Source organism: Caenorhabditis briggsae (genome assembly GCF_000004555.2).
Source record: "Caenorhabditis briggsae complete genome, chrX, whole genome shotgun sequence".
NCBI lineage: Eukaryota > Metazoa > Nematoda > Chromadorea > Rhabditida > Rhabditidae > Caenorhabditis > Caenorhabditis briggsae.
The window spans coordinates 9,756,675-9,775,221 of NC_013491.2; the positions used below are offsets into that span (position 1 = coordinate 9,756,675).

An 18,547-nucleotide genomic window follows, 5' to 3' on the forward strand; every position below is an offset into this window, starting at 1 on the left:
GAAAAAAGGCAAAACCACATACTAGATGATAGAACTCTGCAAGCTCCGGAATATCCAATAAAAATCGGTCAATATTTGATTCAGTAACCGGATGCGTGCCAGGAATTGATAGCCGGGCCGGGCGAAAATCGTCAGCTCGGACGATAATACTACTTTTGAATTTTGTCGATTCTCATTGAAGGTAGTGGATCTCTCCGAGCTTTATCAGATGTTTTGCTCACAATTAATTACGAAGCAAGTTATTAGCCGGCCCATGCCGGCCCACAATTGGCCTGTCAACATTCCTGAACCCAAATTCAAATTTTAGTCTCTAGGCTTTTGCTAAAGACAACTAAAATTTCAGAATTCATTCAAATAATTATTAAAGATTTTGTAAAGCAAATGGCGTGAGAAAAATGCATGTGAATACCAGGTAAACAATCATCACAAGTGATTTTGATTACATATTAAAAGAATTTCAACCAGTATAGGAAAGGAGAATCTACCAACAGTAAGAAGACAACAAGCATTTTGAGAAGCAATAACTACCAATGCGAGATTTGTATTCAGGAGTTTTGTATCAGGGAGAAAAGAGAGATGAATTATCAAAAAGAGGATAGAAGTCTAAAAAAGTAAACCATGAAGCTAGAAAAAAGGAACCGCGCATTATGAGAAAATTATATGACTACGTTTTGACTACCACAGGGAAAACAATGATACAAATATGATAAAAATGTGGGAAGTTTGAGAAGTTTTAGGACTAGTATAGGCGCCTAAAAAGAACAGATTTACAAGGAAAAACAATGACACAGAGAGAAAAATCAAGTGAAATTATGTGTAGAAGAGGGCTTTTATAGAGATCGCAGATCAGGTTCAATATGAGCTCTTGGCAAACGAGAAGTGCATGGCAACGATGATGGCGTGGACGGGTACGAGCGATCGATGGTGATGATATCTTCAAAAAAATTGCGTTTAGAGGATTGATGACGTTTTTTGGGTACCTATGGCTTTTAAATCAAGTTCATTGGTCTCAGATTTGAGAAGTGGATCTAGCAGATGAGTGGTGTTTAGAAGAGTAGGGCGGTTTAGAACACCCTCTTCCATTGCATGGCTTTCACCAGTTCCAGACCTGAAACTCAAGAAATGCTCCATTCTTTCTAAATTTGCCAACTTACATCATCCCCACTTCTACCGGCTCATCATCTCCATTAGTGCTAGCTTCCGAGCTACCATGGCCCCTGGAACCTCCAAATGCAAGAAGAATAGGCAAAATGATTAAAGCATGAACAGCACTGCTAACAATTGTGATAAGGAAGAGAAGGAAGAAATAAACCTGAAATGATGAAGAATCGTAATGAAAATAATAAGAAGTGGTTTGTACCGTAATGATTTGAAGATGTGCACCGGATAAGAACAAAGTGGAACCTGTCATTGTGACAACTGGACCGGAGAGAATTATTGGACCGATACTACCAACAGTAGATTCAGCACGATCCTTGGCATGTGGACGGAGAGAGCAAGCGTATCCTTTCAGAACATTCACAGAGAACTCGATGAGAATTCCAGAAGACATTACAAGGTTGGTAGCGGATAACGCATTGACAGGGATGTTTGCGAGATACATGAATGCAACAATATGGAAATAGTTGGATACTTGACAAATGACGGCGCAAGCTGCTCCTTTGACATCAATTCCAAGCGTGACACAAATTATTCCAAATACTCCGACAACTGTGATGAAGAGTTGAGTAGTAAGGATTGGCATAATTGTGGAGTATTGCTCGTAGAATGGAAAGATTTTACTGTAGGCGAACACATGGGCAGTGTCATCAATGGACCGTTCCAAACGCCGAGATACCATTCTAGCATTTTCCATAGCTTTTATGAAATCACTGGAGTTGCTCATTGATAATTTTTTGTGGAACGTCATGAATTGGGAGGCTTGGATTCTTCCTCGAGAAGTGAAGCTAATAGCGCCTTTGAATGAAGCACGACCTCTGAAAAATTCAATAGAATTTCATACTAAAGTTTTGAGCAACTCACCCAAATGCGCATTCCATATTTGGAGTGTCTTCCAAAAAGTGTCTCAAATGTTTATAGAAAACCTCAGTAGACGGCCTGTTGTACATAACGTGATTTTTCGGATAGGAATTCGCGATGTCATCATAGTCCATACAACTTCTACACGCCTTGTCATCTAGAGCGGTTTTGTTTCGATTCGTGGAACAGAAGGTGTTGGGGTCATGGACGTAGACTTTGCAGCATGGGCTTTTCCTATTGATCCATTCCAGGTAGCTGTCAATCCAGTTGTACATTTCTCCAGATAAGAACGTTTGATCAGTATGCTCAACAGCGTAGTTCATAATGTTTCCGAAAGAAGTATCATTGCATCCTGGAAGAGTGCAGAACTTATTTTGCACTTCTGGTTTGTGCCAATCAAGTTCTCCGTCAACAGTGAAAAATACTGGAGGTCCGACATCAAAGAATTTGTCAATATAGCGGAAATGAGTGCTGATGTAGCTCTTCTGAAAGTTTCCATTTTTGATTTTCTCTAACATTTGTTTAAATTTTACCTCAGTGAACGCCATGCTCTGATCAAAACCAACACTGATCTTGCTGGATAGAATAATTGTTGCAATGAAAGAAGCGACAAATATAACTCCCTAAAATATAAATTTTTTTTTCGAAAATTTCAAGGTTCACTTACGGTAACAATACGAGTGATCCGATGCATCAAGAATGGGGCAAATGAGTAACGGAAGAATTGAGACATAAAAGTGTCCGTGGATCTTTGTCTTCCAACGAGATAAGCACCAAGGAGGTCCTTGATCTTAAATGGCAGAAAAAACTCTGGTCTTCCGTTCAACTCTCGCTGTGTGTCCCAAACGAATAAAGCGAGGAAGATAGTGCAATGAAGAACCACATCAATTAATACAGCAAGTCCTGCATAAAGGCAGAAAGTTCTGATAGCTGGTAGATCAGTGAATCCTCCTGAAAATATTCTAATAGTTCACGATCTAGTCGGATTTCTCCTACCAATGAAGAAACTAAATGCACATCCCAAAGAGCTGCTAAACATAGCAGGCATTGTTCCAGCCATGACCATCCCTACAATCGCTGGACACTGATCTGGCGACATGTACGGCATGGATACGCGAAGTTGGGCGTAGTACTTGACAACCATGAATGTGCGGCAGACGCCTAGCAACGTAACAACAAAGAACTGGACGACGAGTGCATTTTTGACAGGATGAATTCCAAACATGGAGAAGATACCCCAGGAGCAGAAGGAACTTAATAGATTTATAATGACGCTCAGCATTCCAAGGCATATTCGTGAGTGGACCAGAATTGACCAAAGTTGGTTCTCGCATACGAAATAGCGGCCCAAAGAGAAAGTGACGTATCCAATCAGGAATGCCAATGCAATGACTACAGTGACAATTTCATCCTTTGCATCTTTCTCGATCTCATCCGGAATTGATCTCTCCGCCATGAAAGAGAATGTAACTTTCGGTGATTTCTCCCTATAGTCCTTGCAGAACTTAATAAACTCCTTTTCCCATAATTCGGCTCTTTGGATCTCAGGCTCTGTTCTCTGTGTAACTAGAAATGTCATCATCACAGAGTTGGCTGCTTGGTAGTTTGTCGTATTTCTTCCAAATACCATATTAGGTGCCGATGGTCCGCCGTATGTTCCAAAACAACTCAGTCCCGATTTTGTTTTTTGTGACATTGGCTGACTGTAAAAATAAAACAATAAAGCAATTGAATTATAGAGTTTTCTTAGAATGTTTAGTTTTGTTTTCATTCCTATTCTCTTTGTTCTTCTTGTATTATTGTTATTGTTTTTTCAACCTACTCAATACAGGCAGCAATGTGATTCATCCATTCATCTGTTGTTCCTTCTGATGAGAAATAATCGAATGCGTCATCTTCGTCCGATACGATTTCTTCTTTCTTCAATTCAAGATTCTTCTTTGCCCCCTAAAAGTTTGGTTGCACTTTAGTACTACATACAGTATAGTTGAACTTGCCTGGAAGTAGTTGGTTGGCGACATGATCAAACAATCATATCCAGGTCCCATAGGTCGGTAGCATACATCGTCCAGTGTTACAGTACGACCTTCGGCGTCTTTGGTGGAGATGTTTTTGATAGCATTTAAGATATCAAAAAGTTCCTCGAAGATGTCTTTATGGAATACTGGACCATATAATTTTCCATTTGTTTGAAACTCTCTGTTACTGAGCAGCATGATTTGTTGATACCTTTGTGGACGTCTAAACCAATTAAAACAATTTTTCTGACAATAACTGATAAGATGTTTACCCAAAGTTCGCGTTGAAAACTGTCTCCTCTTGACGAGCTCTGGATCTTGGTGATGACCACATATCAACAACATTAGTCGACTCTTGATGATAAATCATTCCCGGCAGACAGAAGATAAGAACAGCGCAGCCGATGAAGAAATGTGATTTTGGGTTGCGTCCAGCCATCATTCCAATATCTCGTGCATTGTTCTCCATAAAATTATGGATCCATGCTCCAGTCCTTCGGATTCGGTTTCGTTTTGGTGACTCTTGACCAGCTTGGTTTTGTCTCAAGTTCTGAAGAAAATTGTAATCGATGGAAACATGTGCAAAGTTCGCTTACAGTGTACTCTTCGTCATACGAAGTGAACACGAATCCCACACAAAGGAGGACAGCCAGAGATCCAATAAATGCCAGCATAACAAAGATATTGAGGCATGCGATTCCGTGAACATTGCAAGATTGCTGAAAATTTTTTCGATTTTCTTCATTCTTCTCTTTATGTTTTCTTATTACCAATGTTTTTTAACACTACTAACGTCATCTCATTCCTCAACATTAACATCAACCTATTCAGTTTTCTTGCGCGCGAAAAACTTTGTGTCCACAAAAGTGAGTAACAAAATCAACCGACCATCAACAAACAAACAATTCTAGGAGCTAAAACAGTTTTAAAATGAACTATGACCAAAAACCTGGAATGTTGCAATATTCTCCTCTTGCTCTTGAAATGCATAGAGTGCCGACAAACAAGTTGCCGAAACAGCACAATTTGGAGCACTTTTCATATATGTTTGCTTTCTGTTTAACTAATCATGAAGAGAGGGATGATTAACAGAACATTTTCGTTACTGTATTGGTCATAGCCACTTTTTTATGATCCTGTTTTACGATATTTGCACATTGGAACGGAGCTTGTGCTTTCAAACACAAAATACGAAAACTCGAAATCTTCAAGATCTTACCCCTGAAGTCTTGCCGTCATCCAGGTTGATCATCTTTGCGTACTCCTCCTTGTTGCACTCCGACTTTGAGCAAGCCGGCCAGCCAGGTCGAGCCGATTGGTCGCACCCAGTAAAGTTGACATTCATGAAGATGGAGCGATCGGATTGTGGAGTCTAAACATTGGAAATATTTGATACTTTGATACATACACGTTGCTCTCTACCTTAGCTGGATCATACAAGATGAAGTTTGTGTTGATTGGAATGCTCAAGTCGAGATTCTGAGTTCCTATGAAGTCCAACCAGTTTGTGAGAGTACATGGAGTGGAGATGCACATCACACGAAGCGCTGGCTGTCCACCGAAAGTGACATCCTTACAAGAAGCGAACATTCCTTCAGCAAACTCCGTGGAAAGTCTGTACTCAACAGTGTTCACATAGGCCTCAGCGGGTTGGTATTCAGATTCGAATCCCTCTTTCTTTTCAATGGGCTTCATCTCGGAAATCTGGAAATTTTCCCGAAATTTTTTATATAAGATGACGTTATCGAAGTATGAGTCGTTCTATAACTGACTCACTCACTAAAGCATAGTTAAATTTTTTCTTATCAGCCCATTGGTATAATATGCGTTTCTTTTCTAATTCTACAACATATAATAATCAGCTCATGTTGCGAAAGAAAATGACCTGGTCAAAAAAGAGAGGAAAAAGGGCAAAAACTCAACGTTTGAACTTTAAAAAATTTTTAAGGAAACTCACCGAAACAAAATCCTGTTGATTCGGACTGCAAGTGAACTCGCACCATAACTTGGCGAAATTGTCAAAACACGAAGGACACCGACCCAGAATATGTCGGGCTTGAGCAATTTGCTTAGTCAAACCTTCCGCTTGCGATGGTGTGCAGCAGAGTTTGTTGTCACCTGTAATTACACTTCACCGTTACACTAATAGCCGAAAATTCATGACTCATAGATAGGCTACGGATATTTTGTAGCCACGCAAAAAGTTTCTGGATTATTTGCACTTCCCTTGTTCGGTTGCTACAAATCACAGACACACAGAAGAAAATAAACATTGAATATGTGTAACTAGTTTCTCATGAAAAATACATTTCCCAAATTTTGGAATATACCCTAGTTCTTACCTTCCATCATATGCGGGCAGAATTCCATCATTTTCTCATAAGCAGGATGTTGTTTATCGAATAGGATCGGCTCTACATTGGTGCCATTGGTTACACATGGCCCGTAGGCGTCGTCAGTGTGCTTCTGGCACAATCCACGCATGATGCATCCCGCGTGGCCATGGTGAAATATAGACCCAAACAGCAAGCAAAAAATGAGTAGTATGTTCATTGCTTGTGCATCGACTGAAAACGAGGAGCAATGATTTTCAAATACAGTCTTGGCAATGGGGGGAGGGGAAGGGCACTGAGCCCCGCCTCTTTCGAACACAAGCACAGTTCAATGAAACTACTGAATTGTTGACCGGGAGGTTAGAGCGGGAGAAAGAGCAAGAAACATGGAAGAATTAGAGAAAGAAAGTGGGATGGAGCGAAATGGTCACACGTGCCCTGACTCATCGCTGGACTCCGAAATCTGTGAGTGTGGTCTGTACTAAGGTAAATGTTCTAGAAGAGTTCGCGTAAGTTTTTTGTTTGTTTGGTGATTTTTTCATGTTAGCAAAAAGTTTTGTGATTTTTTGAAAACTACAATATCACTACGATTTTGTGATTTTTATGTGTTCTGATATAAAGTGTCCAGGCTTTCCAATTTACCGTAGAAAAAAAATCACTAAACTTCGAAGCTTAAAAATAGAGTAGATTTTTTTGGATAAGGCTGAAAACGTTCAGGTTCACTAAAAAGTGGAGCCTCATTTTTCGTAACTTTTTGGTATAAACAAATTCTAAAAAGGTATGCAGTTCGTAACAAATCAAGTTCTACAATTTCCAGAAACGCACTAATTACAGAGTCCTGGCAGTTTCTTAGTCTCTGTTGAATGAATTTTGAGAAAAAAGTGTTAACTAAAAAATTAAAGAATATTTCTATAGATTGTAGAAATAATTTTGGGTCTAGTACTGTAAGCAGGAATACATAAAATCTCAAATTTAGTTTCCAAGAAAGGAGAGGAGTCAGGAAGCACCAGTAATAAATTGAACAATGTTTGATTTCTAACTTCCCCGATTGTTTGTTTCATAAACTGTTTTCAACCTTTATCTAACAAAATACGAAGCTGACTGATGTAAGACATTTTTAGCAGCGAGCTGGGTAATTTTCCTTGTGTGCTGCTTATCAGTGAGGGAAACTCGTAAAAATCAAAAACGAAATCAAATAACGGGTTGTCCAAATTAGTCTATTGTTTCGCTCGTCACATTGGGTAAATGTGTGATAAAATTAGCAGAACATCAGGTATTAAAACATTGACACATGGAATCTTCTGGAGTTCATTGGTACTGTAGATGATTTTTAAAACTTTTTTTCTTATTTATGATTCATTTATGATAAAACAGGGCAAAGTTAAAATACGGAAATAAGCGTCTTGGCTTTACGCATTGTATTTTCTCCACTGACTCACAAAAAACGGGAAAAAAAGGAGAAAACATATTTTGAAACAATGCGCGAAACGAGCAAAGGGCCCCTTCAATATGTAGAGCGTCTCCGATTACCTTGACTACAGGGGATCTTGAGAGAAGCTTCAGGATGAAGTTTTTTTTTCGAAAAGTGGAGTTTATGCTTATTGGGATTTTCGGTGTTGGGGTATTTTTAAACAAAAGATTCACATTACATAAATAAAGGTGAACAAAGGCTAATTATGTTCGTGAAAGCCCGTTTCAGATCATACAAAACTTTTTTTTCAGTTTTTTTCATAAGAAATTTTTAGCAATTTTCTAGACTTTGATTAGATTTATACATTTGTATAGACAGTATCGGTCAATAAGATATGCGAAAATGTATTTATCAGTTAATTTTTGGTCATTGCGGACCATTATCATGAGTCTGGAGCACGGCTGTCCAGTTTCGATTATGAAAATTTTGCAGGGTGTAAAACAGACCTAAATTGAAAACTGGAAAGTTCCTAGCTTTTCAGCTATGTACCGATTCTTGAAAGGCATTTTTTGCTCGTTTTAGCACTAAAAATGCGAAAAACCAGGTGTCTTTCTGAAATTGTCAAAGAAATGGAGACAAAGGATTTTCAGAAAAAAATCTGTGAGTGCGAAGTTTTCAATCTGTTTTACACCCTCCGAAAATTTAAAAGTGATCGGTTACTTGACAGACGAGCATCAGACTCCTGAAAATGGTTAAAATGTCCGAAAATAAACTGAAAATTATGTTTCAGTATATCTTAATGTATAGCTTTTATAGTAGCTGAAAGTTTGAAATTTAAGTCCAAAGAACGCGCCAACAACCAAAAAAAATTAGGTGTGATATTCTATATTATTTTCCACTCTTTTCTTTATATCAAACCGTGAGAAAGAACATGTGATTGTACATGAAAGAATGGATAAAACTACACAGAATTTCGATAATGAGAATGGTGTTGCGGAGATTAAAACTGAGAATCCGCGGAAAAGGGAGAAAAAACAAAAAAACGGGAGTGAGTGGCTTCTTCTCTTCTTTTTCCCCCCATTCATCCCACCGAAGGCATGACAACGAGTCTTGAGCTTTTCCAGGAGGTGAAGTGAAAATGTCATCTTTTCAAAAAACACAAAGTGAACAAAATATGAAAATCTTTATGATCGTACTCGAGAATTTTTAATAAAGAAACTGGTAAATAGACGATCTTAGTAAAATCGAATTTTTAAAAATGGCCACTCTGAGTTGTTTATGACTATGGTACTGTCACGTGCTTAGTACACGTGGGTATCCTCTACTGAAAACTTTTTTATAGTTAAGTTCTATTAATTCCCAGGGACTGGCAAGTGAGCATCACATTTTATACTATTCCAGCTCTCAAATCTACAGTAATCCATAATTGGAATCTTGATGATAATCGAATCTCCTGTCTAGATAGATTTCCTTCGACTATACTTTTATTTGATCTCTGACTTTTGAGAATCAAAAAATTAAGAAAAAGAAGAACATGGTTTTTCAAAAATATTCAAGAAATAAAGACCGGGTGGTCGTCCCAATAGGGAGCAAAACAGCTAAATAGGGTTTCGCAAGGCTTCTTTTTTTTACTTTTCTTCAATTTTTCAATATTATTTTCCTACGGCCTTTAGGGTTCAACTAAATTTGGAAATGAGGAGAATATGTTCTCGGAAGCTCTAGCGAGAATTCATCTCAAGACTAAAAGAGCTTGGTAAATTCATGGTGCATGAAACCATAAAACCCGCAATTGGAGGTCGTCTACACTCTTCAAAGACGGAAAAAAAGATTGACGTGAAAGCGAAATGAGGCAATTGAACGGAGGAAAAAGGAAAGAAAAAAGAAATTTAGGTCAAAGCTTGGTTGAGTCACAGTAGGCGCCAATGTTACTTAGTTATTGTACAGGGAGAAGTCACAACCTAAAACGCCAGAACGGAACTTGGTATGAATCTCAGAACCGTTCATCTATTACGTAGATTCTTCCAGGAGGGGTCAAAACAAATTTTAATCACTGAATGCAGATTATCTCCAAAAAATCTGAAGCTAATCTTGTAAGCTCATCGTCAATCAGTGTAGTTTGAGTTAACCTGACATCTGGAAATAACTAGAACAGATAAAAAAACTTACATCCTAATTTTCCTGCGCTAAAATGAAGGGTTTGAAAAGAGAAGTGGAGCGAATGTCAACTGATATCAGCTTCCAAATGTTGTTTATGTGGGGGTGTTTTGGCTTTTATAGAGACTAATTACCATATGGAATTTTATGATAACCATTTGATGAATTTTGAAGGGAAAAAGTTCATCACTGATTTTTGATGTTCCGAACACATGATCCAGAACAATCTGAGAACTGTATTCTAGAAGTTTCAAAAGGAACTTTTTGTAAAAATCGAATTTAGATATCAATGGAAAGCCAAGTAACAGTTCGCTTCAAGAAAATCATAAACTTGAACGGGAAGGATCCAGTAGAAACAAAACATTCCAGAAACGGTTTTAGTTTTTTTTCAACTGTTCTAAGAATGAAAAACTCGAAATTAGAAAGTTTCCAGTTTGCATACTCCCATAGGGACTAAATTATAGTTTTGAGTTCTTCAATTCAGTGAAACATTAGAGAAGTAAATTCAATTATTTTTTGGGTTTCAGATTAGTGATCTTTCAAAATGACAATATTTTATTTTCCAATGTAAATGTTTGTTTGGAATTTCAGTGTTTGAGATAAGAATACCATAAGCGCTGTAATAATATAAGATCCTATACATGCAATCTGGGCTTGATTATCTCGGTTTCCTATGAAAATATTTAAAAAAAATGTTAGCCGACAAATGATTTTTGTAAAATTAGCAGCATTGCATTGGCTGATACATTTTAGAAATTTTTTTGAGTTAACCAAAGCAATTGAGCTTAAGGGGAGAAAACAGTGTGGGCTTATATTCGAAAAAATACAAAATGCAATAACTTTTTCATTTTTTTTTTGAAATCCTCGAAATTTTCAAAATAGACCAAAAGAGACCAAACAGATAAATCTTCATTTTGAATCTCAATGCCCAAAAAATAACATTTCATTTCAACAAAAAATTGTGACGCTTACGGCAGTTGGTTGTAATTTCTCAGATGAGAGTGTGTCTAAAAGACAAAACGTTCAATCACTGTCAAAAAGAATCCCGATACGACCAGATCGAGTGACGGTCAATTCTCTTATGATTTAGCCAAGATAAACACACTCTCGCACCACCGTACTTGTGACCCCGGGTCTAAGTGTGAAAAACGGAGAAAGTGAATCGTGTCAAACGGGATTTGGTTTCTGGTGTAGTCTACAGAAGTCCCAGGATTAAACGGTCACTACTATAACAAGTTGGTAAACGTTGCCGTTTTTCGCTCGCGGGTGTCATCTGGTAGCAGTAAGAAGGCGAGAGAAAGAGCACTGTTAATCAGTTGGGCAAACAGAGCACCTTGCCGATCGGGCGAGAGGTGAGAAGCCGGAATGAGTGGGAAGGATCGGAGGGAGATGAAAAAACGAAAACTTCAAGTAGGACTAGTTCACAAGGTTTTTTCTCTTGGCTGTATTTGCCAATTTTCATTGATTGAACTGATAGATACAAGCTATTTTTAATTACCCGCGAAAGTCTAGACAGGAAAGTTGGCAAAAAAGTAAAGGAGCGGATCTAGACAAGAGATCTTGGCTAGGGAAATTTTAAAAAACTATGAAACAAATCTGAATCCGAGATGAGAAGGGAAAAATGAGAGCACAAAGTGGAAAACAAGTGCGACTAATTAATAAGAGGAAACAAGAGATGAGGCAGATGTATCTGAAGATCACGGTAGGGGGAAAGAGGAGCTCAAAAAGTTGTGTTTTGTGGGAGTTTTGAGCAAATATATAGTCTCGAGGAAAGTTTTTAAACAAGTACTTCAAACAGAACATTTTACGAAGGAGCATCGAAATGTGTCAAAGTTTTTTGTTCTACACAGTTTCAATGCAAAAAATTGAGAGAAAAAAGATGCAAAGAAAAAAACTAGACTATATTTGAAAAACTAAATGATAACTGTCGTTTTAGTAAGGACTTCGAAACTTAGTTAAAAGAGAGAAACGTGTCTTATTCCTCCCAGAAAATGAACGAACGACCAATCGTAAAGAACAATCTTATCCATCTGTACAATCCGTTTTTCCTTTCTCTCTATAACCGTTTCACTATTTTACAGGATGATCATAAAGAAAGTCCAGATAAATGTGAGAAGAAATGAGACATTCAAGCAGAAAAAAAGGAGAAGAATAAAAGAACACGTAATGGAAGATATAGATTTGTGTGGGAACTTTTTATGGGTCGGAGCGCGGAAGAATGAGCATGTTTAGTGCATTAAGATGCTTTTTTTCAAAGAAAAATTAGGAGATATAAAGAGAGTTAACAATTATTTGGAACGGTTAAATTTGAATGATTTTTTTTCAAAGTGCAAGACATTTAGAAAAATATAGGCTTGATCACTCGTAAGTTCACCAAAACAATTATCACATGCTTTTAATATCATTTTCCTAAAAATTCTGATTGCTACTCAAAGAAGGAAACAAAATGAACTACTTGAAAAGTCAGAACTCGGATTATCTGATCTGAATTAAAATTGTTTCAATATTGATAGCAGAATAATGAAGTAACAAAAACAATTTTCGAGGATTACTCATTCATCTGGGAATCTCAATGCTGAACAAAAATCAAGAATGCAAAACTAGAGTATTCTGAAAATCGTTTTCCCAGAAAACTAAGAAATATTTCAACAGAGGATTATCCTGATTTGTTTTTCGAGGCCCATGGGTATCTTTGAAAAAGAACTGATGATTGAAAAATTGGTGTAGAACGGATTTTTCAAAAAAAAAAACTCCTGTTGTATGGAAAAATTGAAAAAAGGAAGTTGAAAACAAAAGTCGGTGAACAACAAAAAAAATTCAAACATATTTTTAAAAGAAGCATTTCCAAGATTTGGTTTAAAAAGTGTTGGAACAAATACTACCTGAATGGTACTACCGTGGCTAGATTCAAATAAAAAATATACAGTACTCTCGAGTAAGAAATTCCAAGATGGCTATTTTAAAACATTTCAAAACGTATGAATCAACACTGGAACTCGGTTTTTATCGTTTGCAATGTTTTGAACAATCACATGCTGGAAAAAATGGGATGTATAAACAATTGAGCGTTTTTTTTTCATCAATGTCGTGTGGAAAATTTCGAAATGTTCTTTTTCCAATTTTTTGTCTTTTCAGCACGTCATTGTACGAAAAAACAGTTAACTGCAAAAATGTTTCTATATTTGGCAAATAATCTCAAAAATTTTCAGACTCCACGGGCAAGTAATTAGTACTTATTAAGACATGTACATTTAAAAATTTCGGTTTTTTTTAGAACTGCCTTTTTCAGAGAGTACTGTGGTAGGTGTTCCGGTCGAATCTTCCAAGAGGGAAAACTGAGAATCACAGAATCGCTGCACTTATGAAAAGTACTTCAAGTGTAGAATGTCGCCCGAATTAAAACACCTGCGATTAATTTCTTAAAAGGCGCGACAGGTATAAATCTTCGAAGCCTCATTCAATTAATGCGAACTAACGCAAGGATGAGAAGAAAATGGAATGGATAGATGGAAGTGTGTCTCGGATCATCGCCCGACAAGAAAATGACCAATTGAGTGACCTTTCGAGTGGTTTTGCGCCTAGACACAAGGGATACCTGGATTGCGGTAGGATATTGGCAACAGTATGCTATTTTTGAAAAAAAATTAAATGCAAAAAACTAAACCGATTTGAAGACCAACGTAGCCGCGATTTTTTAAAGGTTAAAAATTAAAAATCACTGAACATTTTTTACTAAAACACTAGAAAACACTTTCAAAGAACAATTCTCCATCTGGCAGACTCCGAACAAAATCCGGAGTAAAGCCAAGTGTGGGAAGTTTTTAGAAATAGTTTCCTGGTGTAGAACCCAAGTTTTTTGTCTTCAAAAATAACTTCACTAAAATGTTCGGAATGAGAACTTCGATGAAAACTATTTTCGAAGTCAGCCACCCCCAACAAAAATGACATAATTCCGTTTTAGTGGAGAAAAAACTAACAAACAAACAATTGTTAAAAATGTTTGTTTTGCAAAGGAAAACATAAGTAGGCGGTTTGGTGGCGAAGAATCGATTCGATCCTAGGATTTTCAAAAAATCGGGGAAAAATCAGACTGACCTGATGATGATATATTCAGTGCCTCCGCCGCCTTGGTTGTTAAATATTAGCATAACGGGAAAATCAGTGAATCACACTGTTCACACATCTGATAGAATTTATCTTTTGAAAAAGTGTATAGGTGTCTGTTGGACTGGGACGGTATGATATTTCATTTTCAGTTGGTGAAAAGGGTTGTGTTGATGGGAAGAGAAGAAAGTTAAGGAGAGAGAAACATACAAAATAGGAGAGGTATGACTAAAACGGAAGAGTGGTTATGGGAAAATAATGCCTACAGTATTGATTTCATTTCCGACAAGTTTTCTTTTCAAAATTTGAAGTCGGATGCCTTGACATTTGAATTCATCTCATCTCAAATCTCAATAAAAAACTTTTGTGATTTTTCCGACGTTGTTCAAGCTGATCTGTTTTCATGAATTGTTTATCTTCAAGCCTTCTATTTGGGGTCCCATCACATTTTCAGAATCAATTAGGTAAAGAAATCGTTCGAATAATAAACATTTCAAAATTAAATTTAAAATCTGAAAATAGGTTTATGCAAATACTGGGAAAACCACAAACTAACTTGTTATCAATACTATTTTTGGCTCATTTGAAAATCATATAAAGAAGATTCCGATCAACTATTCAGCGAGTTTTTTGCACTCCACGCTGCTGAGAAAAAAGAAGCCTGATGAGAATTTAAAAAAAATATCGCTTCTTCTTTTGGAACTCAAATGAGACGAAATTGGTAGCAAAAAGAGGCCATCTGGCTTTTTAGGATGGAAATCTAACCAGTTGTGCCCGTCAACCTTTCACGGACGACGCAGCCTTGAGAAAAAGCGATGAAGGAAAGGAACGCTTCCATACATGACGGGATACGCCTCATTTTTTTTTGGTGGTCAGTTGAAATGAGAAACTGAGGAAGTGCCAATTTAAATAAAAGATTATATTCCATGAACAACGTTGATGGTCCTCATTTTGTCTTTTTCCCTGTCTGGGAGCGTTGGAGGGAACAAAGAGTAAGCAAAAGAGAGAGAAATTAATTGAGGGAGAGTTGAAAAGTTGTGCGAGAAGAAAGAGTTGAAGGAAATTAGTCAAAATTTCAAAAGTTGAGTCATGCTAACTTTTCAATATTCACTTTAAAATTTTGAAAATTGAAGGTACCGTAAATGCTGTAATAGATTTTTTTGATTCCTATAAGAGAAAAATTGGTCAACTGATAAAATTTTGGTGGTTTTTTGATTGAAAGTTCATCATTTGTCAAATTTTCAATATTTTTTTTGAAAAACGTAAAAATTTGGCTTTAATTTGATTGTTATAGAGTTTTTATAGTACATCAATACTTACCAACGAAAATATTATTGAACGTTTTATGCTAATTCCCGAAAACTATAAACTTTGACTAAATTTACCCCGATCTCCGTGAAAGCTGTCAAAAATTATTTATTCCCAAAATGTATGCGATATAATGATGAACATTTTGTCAATCTATCACTCGCTTACAGAAAATGAGAAACATTGGTTTAATGGTTTACATTATCCATTTTCAAACACGCTTTCAAAATAATTATTGTTTAACAATTCTCTGGAAATTACTTAGTTTCACATATGTGAAACATGTTCAAAATGTGAATCAAACTAAATTTTCTAAATTTTTTTGTGATTTCTGAGCGTTTTCCGAGATATCGTTAAGCAAAACGTCAAGTTTTATTTGATTTTCTTTCTCAATCCATTTCTATTGCTTTCAAATAGCGTCAATTATTATATTAATTGGAGGTAAAGATTTCGCACGTGACGGGTCAGCAAATTTAATGATCGATAGAAACAAAAAAAAAATAGAAAAAAAATATTGTGAAATCGAATCCCTCATATACAAATTTTCAGTATAAGAACAAGGATGAGTCAGTTCTAAACAAACCTGTCCATAAGTGCAGCCTCTTCTATTTCGAAAGGATTATCCATTGTCTCGTAGTCACTGTCTTCCATGCATTTTTGCTCATAGCAATGGATGGATCTGGAATATTTGATATTTGATTACTTGTTAATACAAGAAAAAATAAAAAGCGGCAAAAAACCGGGGAATTCTTGAAGATTGCGTTGAGATGCTGGAAGAAGTCTCAAAAGAGAGCACATGAAAGCGGATAAAAAAAAAGAAAACGAGGGTGGAACGTGGACTTGGGACCCTGAAGACAGAGAGACGACGAAAAAAACGGGGTAAAGGAGCAAAACGAGAAAGAGAGAGAGAGAGAGGACAACAACTAGATTGAATCGCGTGTTGCATTTTGAATACTTGACATTGTCTAAAGTTTTTTGAGATATTTTTGAAGAAAAAATGGTAAGAGGTAATATGAGAAAATCATCTGGTTTTTATAGAAATGAAATAAAAATGATGAATAAGGGATTAGGAAACAATTCAATTGGTTATGATCATATGAGAGATTTGTTATTATAATTCTCAAAAGTTTGAGTCCTGCTTTTTTATACTCGTTTTTTTTCAGTCCAGAGCAGCATTCCTAACTGAATATGGTAAGAAGGTGGGAAAAAAGAAAAATAGAATAACCAATCACTTTTAATTTTTTCCACCAACAACAATATTCAGAAAAACACCAGAATTTCAGAAAAATTAACCAGAAGAAGAAAAAAACTTCCTACCCATACATGTCCTAATGACAAGCTGACAGAAAAACGAATGGGAGAAAAATGGTGATTGCTCTTGAAATACGAGCAGTGTTAGTCAGGCGTGTGCCAAACTAGACTCTCTCGCTTTTTTCTTGCTTCGTTTTGCCCCTCCTTCATTTTGTTTCCAATGCTCTCCAAAATAATGTATCTTTTTATTTTCAACATGCTCCCACTATGAGCCCAGAAAACAAGTCCAGTAACCTGATTGCGAAACTTCTGGTTTAATTGTGAGAGTGTGTTACGCGAGCTGCTGATGTCAATTTTTCAATGTCTCCCTCCAGAAGTTTGGTGGTCGGAAATCAGCAAGAGAGTTGCGAAAATAAAATAAATTGGTTCAATTTTCTTTCTCTCTCCCAGGAAAACATGAAATATTCAGTAAAAGAGAAGTTTGAAAATAACTCAGATACCAGTTGAAACTATCATTCACCAGAAACCTGATGTATGAAGCAAATATTTCTAATCTTTGAGGTTATTATTCAGGCAACGCTATTCGGAAATCACATCAGAGGATCAACATGTTCTTTTCCATTCTAAAAAACGCATCGTGGAGTGTTTTTATAAAATGCTATACAATTTACATACGCCCTTTACTCGAATATGGAACGATAGTCACTTCTCCAATCCTAAAGGATCATATTATAAAATTGGAATCGGTGCAAAAGTCATTTGTTTTCAGAATTTTCAAAAAATTCAGGATGGCATACACTTCATACTTTGAAGCACTGGAAGAATGTCAGCTAAGTTCCTTGGAGTATCGCAGGCTCTATAATGATTTGGTCTACACGTATAAAATTATTGTCTCCAAAGAAATTATCATGGAGGTTCCAATTTTCGAAATATTTAATCATGCTGGATCATTGCGACGTCACAAATACTATCTCAAATCACTTATCAAAAACTCAACAAAAATATCTTCTCAATTTCTTTCTAATAGAGTAATCAGATGTTGGAACTCTTTACCCGCCAATGTGTTTCCGGTAAAGCCCTCGTCAGCGGCTTTCAAAAATCGACTATTATCCTGTGATCTAAAACATTTTCTTGTCTTGAATTCAACTAATTACTAACTCGGTTTATCCTTCATCTCCCAATTACTACAAATGTATGTCCCTGTTATATCTCCTAGTTTCATAGACATTTCACGTGTTAGTGGTTTTTCTTCCCTTCGTTGAAATAAATAAATAAACCAAAAAAAAAAAAAAAAAAAACGCTTGTGGTCAGTGAAAAATTGTTACTGAAAAACTGCGAAAGAATATTTTTGTTCAGCAGAAATATCTGGCGCTGACAGAACATAAATAGAAAACTTGGTTAACAAAAGGATCAAAAAGAGATAAATATTCAAAACTTGCAGTGGACGTTTTATCGAAACACACAAATTGAGGAAAATAAAGTTCAGCACTTTGGCTGCCCTGAAAAAAGGGGCCTCGGGAGATTTCCTGTTTTTCACTCAACATAGAGAAATGGTTGAAAAAAGCGACAGTTCGAAAAATATTGGCTTGAACTTCACAAGTTAAAAAAAACAGACTGAGTATAGAAAAGATGACTGAATGAGGAACTTTTTCATCTGAAGGAGGGAAGAAGGAACCAAATTTCAAAAAAAAAAGTTTTTTTTTCAAAATTTTTTGAGAATCGCACAAGAGAGGGATTTAAATCTATTAAACGTCGTATTGCGTAGTAGCTTGTGGCTAAAAAAGATTTCTGAAAATTTAAATTTTAAAATAGAAATTGTTCAAATCATTCAAAAAAAGAGAAACAAATCAGGCAGACAGGACAAAGAAGAAGCGATGACACTTTTTAATCCCGGGAATGAGCAGATTGATCTCAATTGTTCCGGATTTCCTAAGAAATATTAAAAAATT

At 36.4% G+C, this 18,547-nt stretch overlaps 1 protein-coding gene across 1 annotated transcript; it reads right to left on the reverse strand.

Moving 5' to 3' along the window:
- Window positions 1-830: 830 nt before the first annotated feature.
- On the reverse strand, window positions 831-6,590 carry Cbr-ncr-1 (the record flags this gene model as incomplete). Its single annotated transcript, XM_045239608.1, has 14 exons — window positions 831-934; window positions 981-1,114; window positions 1,155-1,976; window positions 2,023-2,642; window positions 2,687-2,970; window positions 3,016-3,722; window positions 3,842-3,966; window positions 3,996-4,260; window positions 4,310-4,587; window positions 4,634-4,783; window positions 5,257-5,409; window positions 5,460-5,741; window positions 5,995-6,155; window positions 6,380-6,590. 14 exons carry the CDS (start codon window positions 6,588-6,590, stop codon window positions 831-833), a joined length of 4,296 nt encoding a protein of 1,431 aa, XP_045095425.1.
- Window positions 6,591-18,547: the final 11,957 nt, after the last annotated feature.